General features: G+C 29.8%; 1 protein-coding gene across 1 annotated transcript; it reads left to right on the top strand.

Annotated features, from left to right (window-relative positions):
• Window positions 4,132-7,381, top strand: LOC109334597. The gene is made up of 3 exons (XM_019570449.1): window positions 4,132-4,515; window positions 6,179-6,699; window positions 6,766-7,381. The coding sequence occupies exons 1-3, from the start codon at window positions 4,428-4,430 to the stop codon at window positions 7,102-7,104; spliced, it is 948 nt and encodes a 315-aa protein (XP_019425994.1). The 5' UTR covers window positions 4,132-4,427; the 3' UTR covers window positions 7,105-7,381.

Genomic DNA, 8,092 nt, shown 5'->3' with positions numbered 1-8,092 from the left:
CTTTTAGAACTTGCTATAAAATTAGGGTTTGACTTGCTTTAGAAATTATTAAAATGAGATTTGATTTGAGCTTATTTTTCATTCTATTTTTTACCCTTATGAGGTGTAGTTAGTATAGGTAGTACTTTAGTATTTTAAAAATCAAAGTTGATAAAATTTCTAAATAAAAAGAAATGTAATTTATGGAATACTAGAAATCAAATCATTTTTAAGTTACCAACAATGTGTTGGTCAAGTGATGTAAGACTCCACTAGATTCTCAGGATGATCAAAAAGTTAATGATTCAATTCCTGATAGCGACACTTGTTGGAAGAGACAACCGTACACTCTGAAAGATATTAGTTCTTTATCCATATGGTGAGGAGATACTCTTGTATTACTCAAAAAAAAATCATTCTTAAGTTTTAGCCTTCCAAGTATAATATTCCGTTCATCATTTTTATACATCCCAAATACACTCATAGTGGCAATTAAATTTATTGATCTTACAAACATAATTTTATCAACAAAAAAATATACAAACATAAAGTTGATATTGGATCTTCTTTTCCACAATAGAAAAAAGTAGATCTTGATCCACTATAAGTACAGTTAGTATGACATATCATTGATGAAAAACAACAGTTTTTTACTATTATATATAAGTAGATGTTCTTTTGCTAGTAACCCTATGTGAATGTACCTTTTAAGTACTTTTTTCTCTACAAGGAAGGCTTCTTATGAATCATGAAGAAGGCACTACCACCTAATTTTGTTTTTGTTACAAATTTAATTAATCCCACATTGAATTAAATAGAATGTATAATAATATCCTGGATTAGTAAAGAAAAAAGGGCGTTCTTGGTGATTTTGGACAACATTTTACGTAAAAAAATCATCTAATCCAAAGGTGTAATTAACATAAAATCTAGTTTGATTTGGTTAATTTACATTAAAATATATAATCCAAATATTATATGCAATTTGATTCGGATGCATCATTTTTATAAAAGAATGACACTGCATAACTAAAATTTAAGCCTAATATACTTTTTAAAATGACAAATTTTCATGCATGGAAATATTTATGATCCACTCCATGAACAAATTAAGACAACACAACAAAATTAAAAAACAATAGCACAATATTTTTTTGGATTAGTTTTCATTTTGTTTCTAGACCAATATAGATTTGAACAATCCTAAGTTTAATACATGTGTGTATTTTCATTTTTACTATATTATCAATTATTCACATGCAAGGACGGATTTTGACCACAATTTTAGAGGGAGCAAGACTATGATTTATACATAAATAATATATGGATTTATTATAATATATATAAATTTTAAACGTAAAAATGAGGTATTTTCTTAGGTTTAAATTTTCAAGAAACATAATAGAAAATTTAACAGAACAAATCTATGAAGAAATTCCAAATATTCCTGAGCACAAATAAGTTTTTATCTCTTATAAATATTATATGTATTTTAAACTCGGAATAATACAAATTTGAGCATAAAGTTAGATTTTCTATCCTCTCAAATAGAGAATAAAAAACCAACGGGCATTGGTTCAAGTGTTCAAGTGGTACATGTTTGATTTCCCTTAAGCAAAGTCTTGGGTTCGAGTCTTGTGGATAGAAAAAATGTCCGCTAGAAGAATAAGCCCGATATACGTGTGGATGTTTCCGGCTTGGACATGATTGCCTCCAGTGCGAGAATACATGTGAGAAACAAAAAAAATATAAACCAAAATATTGTATGATTGAGATTGATAAAAATATTTTTTAAAGAAAATTATAAATTATAAAGAGAAAAAATAGAAAGATAGAGATAAAAATTAAGACTAACATGCATAGAGAAACAAATAACCTTACTAAAATTAATCAATCAGAAAATAGTTCACTAATAGAGAATGACATCGCTGATGAATGAAATTTGATGCAAGAAACAAACAAAACATAAATAACTATGTCATGACTTCATAGGCATATGATAATGTGCCTATGGAAAAAACAATTGAATAAAACTGATTTATAAAAAGTAAATATGACATTTTTAAGGTGAAAAATAAATGGTCGGAGAGTTATTAAAAGTTATATAAGAGATAGGGGGAATGTGTCATGTGATACTCAAGAGAGTGAACCTTCATAGAGGGTTAGAGTTTTGAAGAGAATAATGGATTTTTTCTCTAGAAGTATTATTCTTGGAGAAAAAAATGTTTGCACTAGCAGCATATGAGTTTTATAGATTGTTACTTCGTTATCCATCATTCATATTTATTCTTCATTAATTCTTTAAAAATTAATCTAAATGAATGATGATGAATTGTATATAAATCTTTACATGTGGGTGCCGAATGTTATAACGATGATGTAAAAATATATCAATTTATACATTATTTACTTTTTTTATTTAGAAACTAATAATTATTTATATATGAGTTGAGAATAATACATTGATGAATAAATTATTTTGATACTCCTATGATTTAGTGAAACTACATAAATCATTCATTCTTTTCTTACATCTAAACAAATCACTCATGATTTATATACATATATTACATAAATATAATATCTATGTACTGTAATTGTAAAGATTATTACGTAGTTACTTAACATGTCATTCATAATTCATTTGAATTATTTATATTTAAAATTAAATGATAATTAAATATGAATGTTGGATGATAAAATAACAATACAAAGTATCTTACATTGTAAGTGCATGTGTCTTTTCTCATATTACATTGGGTACCCTTGTGGGTGATGTAAGTATATTTATAATCACATTCTCTTATGAAAATGTGAGTATAAAATATTTAAGAGTGTAATATCTAGATACAGTTAGTACATTATCTATTATTCATTTGCAATATTTTTTGAAGAGTTAATGTTGATTAAATATGAACAATAGATTATACAATAATAATGTCTGGAAACTCATATTCTGTTTGATACATATATTTTTTCTATTTTTATTATAAGATGGGAGGAATATAATTCACTTAAATTTGATGGAATATCTAAAGTCACCAACACTTGGAGATTTTCTATAACAATGGTTGGATCTAGGAAGTTTAGTGCCTCACCTTGCTCCTCAAGAAAAAAATACATACAAATGAGGAAAAAATATGAGAAGTTTCCACCTTACTTATTATGATGATACATAAAGGGTAAATGTTTAAATTTTAAATCGTTGAAAATATCTATATCTATACTATATAGAGATAAAATATGATATAATTTTTACTTTCTTACTTTAAATTTTTACAAAAATTAAATAATTATAGGTAATCACCACCAAAACATTAATTACAAGTTGAAACTAACTCTTTCATCTTAAATTGACAATTTTAATAAAAAACATAATTTAAACTTTAAAGTATATCCAATAAAATATTATAATACAAAATACAACATATACAAAAGAATATATTCTAATTATACAAAATGAAATATATAAAAATTGAATACTTAATTATATAAAATTAAAATATACTTCGACAGTCAGGAAGTACCTAAAAAAATTAACATCATACATTAATATACAAATAAAAATTAATAAGATATAGAAATATAAACGAAATAGAAGAAAAACAAGGAAGATTAGAATCAAAGGAAAAGAATAAAATACTACTGGAAATGAAATGTAAATTTTTATCTTTAGTTAATAAGACTATCCTATTTCACAAACAAAAATAGGACATTATCGTATTAAGATTTTCAAAGGATTTGATAACACCTGATTATCAAATGTGCATTGATAATGTCACATAATTCACCAGATTAGAAAAGATACGATACGCACTGTTATGGATATATACTATTATACATATCATCATAAGATAATATTATATGGATTTAATGTATACACTGACATTTTTTACAATAAATCATATACCATTGATTTATTAACCACCAAACAGTGGTAAATACAAATCAATGATAGATATATCTTGACAGTGTAGTGCACAGATTTTAAATTTATATTATACTTGATAATAAATATCAAATTCAGTAGTTTATTAAAACGAAAAGATTATAATTAAATAAATGTGATAGAATGAAAATCTAAAAAGTAAAAAACGAAAAACCAAAACCTTGTGCTATAAATACTGAAACAAATATGAACAAATCTCTCTCTATCATAGAAGCAATCGCTATTATCTGAAAGCATTACAACAAACCTTGGAACGTTTCCTCTATTATAATAAACAAAGGAAAAACGAATAGAAATTCTCTCTGTTCATTCATTCACTCTTCAATTTTCTGTCACCCTTTTCTTCATCTTCTTTACGTCACCGTTTTTTCTTTGAAATTCGTGTAACCCTTTTGCCAAAGATTGGAATTTTTTTATTCTATTGTGACTCTGCTCTGCTCAGAAGCAAGGTTTTTCCAATTTCCGTATCTGGGTATTTTCTCTTTTCTTGATTCTTGGAATGTCTCAGTGGAGAAAACAACAAGATCAAAGTCATCATCAAATGGGTTATTGGAGATCCTCATCTTATAACAAAAAACCACCTTTGGGTAAGTTTTCTTTTTTATTTATTTTCTTGGGTTTCTTTTTAATTCTTCTTCTTTTTGTTTAGAGTTCTTGCATGTATTAATCTTTTATTTCTTGTGAAAGCTATTTTTAATTTGGTTTAATATAGATTTGAAAAAGTGGGGTGAATGCTAGAATACTATAATTGATCAATAGGCGTTTTGGTTCAAGAAAATGTGGTTCTCTTATTTATTTATCTATTTGATTACTTATTTTAAATGAACAATTTGGTTTTGATGCTTTTCCTTGCCGCATGATGAATTTCTGGTTTTGTTCTAGTCATAGGTTTCTTGGAACTAGCTTTAGTTAAATATGTATATTGAAATATTTTCCCCCAAATGTTGAGTTTTGCTTTTGTGGTGTCATAATCAAAATAATGCCTCTTTTGTGAGCTAAGTTTCAGAGCTTTGATTACTTAAGGGTAAAAGCTACTTAGTTGTGTGTGACTCAAGTGGTATTTGAATGGTTAGTTGTGTGTGACTCAATAATTAAGGAAGAGTCTCAGGTTATGGAGTACTGTAATTTCTTTGTTGGGTAGATTGTAATTTCTTGTTAGTCATGTTTTACATGTTCATAAGTTTGATTGGCCCCTCGTCTTTCGGTCATTGATTTGGAAAGGGTAAAGATCGCCAACTTTCCTTTTGTTGTTAGTTTTCTACATGCACTGCTATAAATTTTCAGTGTTTTTGACATGAACTGTTTATAGTTAATTCAATTCCAAGTGGATGTGTACGAATTAAATCTTTCCGTGACACATTGAAAACAAATCCTACCTCGTCTAATTGGTAAAGCAGTGAAGCTTATAGTAAACTAATTTCCCCTTTTAGTTTATCTTTTCTTTTCTACGTCTTGCAATATTGTGTCATGTTTTGAATTGAAGCTGTCTTGATTTTGGCAATTTCCGAGTAAGTGTCTGATAATCAAATATTCTGATGACTTTGATATCATTGAGTTGAAGTAGACAGTAGGCAAAGATAACAAAACTTCATGTTTGGTGGTTCTGTGTTCTTCTTTATAATAATTTGGTAGATCGTGTTTTGTGCTGTATGTCAATTTACCTACTAATCAAGTTGTTTGGGGGACTGTTTCAAACAAATCCCCATGCCATTCAATGATTGAGATAGGTAATATTCGATTGGTATTTTGTACCTTTTGCGGTGTAAAAATGTTGGTTTGTGCTGGCCTGTCGCATTTCCGAACTTTTAAGTAGATATTTATTAATTGAATCTTTTTTCTTCGGACATATTTATTTAAGTCAAATAAACAGGCAGAGTAACGTTTTCCCTAGGTATATATTGGAAGTACTTACACATGAGTAACACATGTTGGTAATGTGGAACATACCTTTCAAAGGGATTATAATGTTATCACTGAAATAGTTTTCTTACTGGACAGCACTTATTGCCTCATATTGGTTTCACATGCAGATTCTCATATGAATGTAATATGAACTTGGTTTATTTTTCTGAGACCTTTTTCTTTCTTCCTTTGTCTTTATTGTCTCTTGACTTTCCTGTTGTACAAAACGTGTTTTTTATTGTGTTTAGCCTTTAAGACACTTGTATGTAGCTTTGTTATCTTGGCATTATAGTAAGCCCTTTCTTTAGTTATTCATCAGCTGATTATCTATTTCATTCCGGTTCACAGATAATTGGCATTCAGCAGTGCCTTCATGGGAAAAGAAGTTTTGTGCTACAGTTGGTGCGGTTCCATGGCGAAAGCTATTAGAAAGCCAGAAGTATATGTATCTTCATGAGAATGTGGTAAACTGGGATGATTCTGCTGGTAAAGAGGCATTTGACAATGCGAAAAGCAGGTTTTGGGCTGACATCAATGGCCTTCACTGCAACATATCGTTGCCGGATCCTGACGTCTACATTGATGATGTAGATTGGAATTCCAGTGTTGAACCGGAACTCTTTTTGGACTTGGAAAGAGATGCAATAGACGCCGAAGTAAGAGATCAGGAAGTTGTGATTCTTGATAGTTCTCTCCTAATGGATCAGTCATTTTCCTGCACTGGATGGGGGGATATCGAAGAGGCGACGCCGAAGCCTTATGATATGGATCAACCATTTACTCCTACTGGATGGGGTGATGCCGAAGAGTCAACGCCAAAGCCTTATGATATGAATCAGTCAATTACACCTACCGGATGGGGTGATGCCGAAGAGGCAGCACAAAATCCGTCTGATCTGAATCAGCCATTTACCCCTACTGGATGGGGGGATGCTGAAGAAGAAAAACCAAAGCCTTCTGATCCAGTTTCTGCTGCCGAAGGTTGGGAGCGTAACCTGCGTGAAAATAATGAAGTAGGCTCTTGGGGACAGTATCGTTATGATTCTTGTGGATGGAATAAGAGAAGTCACTACGGTGGGAATAGGAATTCGGGGACATGGGATGGCTATAATAGAAAGAGAGAAAACATGACATGGTCTAGGACCCCCGCCTATCACGGCAACGAGTATCAAATGAATAGAGGAGGGCGGCGAAACAATCGAGGAAGAGGGAGAGGAAATTTTGTTCATCACGATTCTTATGTCGAAAAGGTACCTGCTGCCACTCCATGGTGAATGAGGCTAATGCAACTAAGGATGAAAGACCTTATATATCAAGGACTCCCTACCTTGGGGGTCAGTTTTGTGAAGGATCCCTTTGAAGATCCAAATTTTGCTGCCTGTGGAACATGTAATATATAGGTGAAGACAATATTTTATAAGAGAGATTTATGGTCTATTCTTGTTAGTAGTTTAAGAATCATTCCCTACTGCAATGACAGGGTTAATGTATATACATATAAGATGTTCTAGTGGATTTCTTATTTTAGCTATAAAATGTTGGTTCTTGTGCCATTTTGATGTTCCATGATGCTCCTTTTAATTTTGTATATCGATAGTGCATGGTATGATGAATTTGGTCGGGTAAATGAGAGAATTATGTAACTATAGCCAGAGTATATCAGATAATGACCAACAAAATGGGGTCACAGAATGACCAAACCAGAAAAACCTCAATACATAGGAAATAATGGGAGCATTTTCAAAATTGATATGATTCCTTAGTTAAATAATAAAATCTGGTTAAATAAGAAACACCAAAGCATCTCATATTTCATACTTGATTCGGTATGATTATGAATTAAAAAACATAATCGAATAACATTATAAATAACAAGCCTAAAATTAATTATGACTACAAATATTAAACATTTCTAAAATATTGAACTTTCCCATTAGTGCACTCCTTCCTTAGTTACAAAAGAATCTGGGCAAACAATAAACAAAAAATCACATTGAAACCTTTAATTTAATCATGTACAATCCAGTAAAATTATAAATAGAAGAACACATTAAACAATAAAACAATCAAGACCGTCTAAAAATACATATTGGATACGTGTTCATAGACATAAAATAAATAAAAATAGAATTACTATTAGATAAAAAAAAGTTCGGATATATATTCTACACTAGAGACTTGTGCATGGATTGACCAATAAATATTTTATAATAATAGAGAGCTTGTTTGCATTAATCTTCTTTAAAATAAATGAATTCGGAA

The sequence above is a fragment of the Lupinus angustifolius genome, chromosome LG19 (genome assembly GCF_001865875.1).
Source record: "Lupinus angustifolius cultivar Tanjil chromosome LG19, LupAngTanjil_v1.0, whole genome shotgun sequence".
In the NCBI taxonomy this organism is placed as follows: domain Eukaryota; kingdom Viridiplantae; phylum Streptophyta; class Magnoliopsida; order Fabales; family Fabaceae; genus Lupinus; species Lupinus angustifolius.
The sequence above is the reverse complement of the archived record's forward strand: the minus strand, read 5'-3'. Positions and strand labels throughout refer to the sequence as shown.

Coding starts and splice junctions, on each gene's coding strand:
- LOC109334597 (XM_019570449.1), top strand. CDS start 4,428: ATGTCTCAGTGGAGAAAACAACAAGATCAAAGTCATCATCAAATGGGT. Junction 4,516..6,178: donor TAACAAAAAACCACCTTTGG/GTAAGTTTTCTT, acceptor TCCGGTTCACAG/ATAATTGGCATTCAGCAGTG. Junction 6,700..6,765: donor CTACCGGATGGGGTGATGCC/GAAGAGGCAGCA, acceptor TGGGGGGATGCT/GAAGAAGAAAAACCAAAGCC.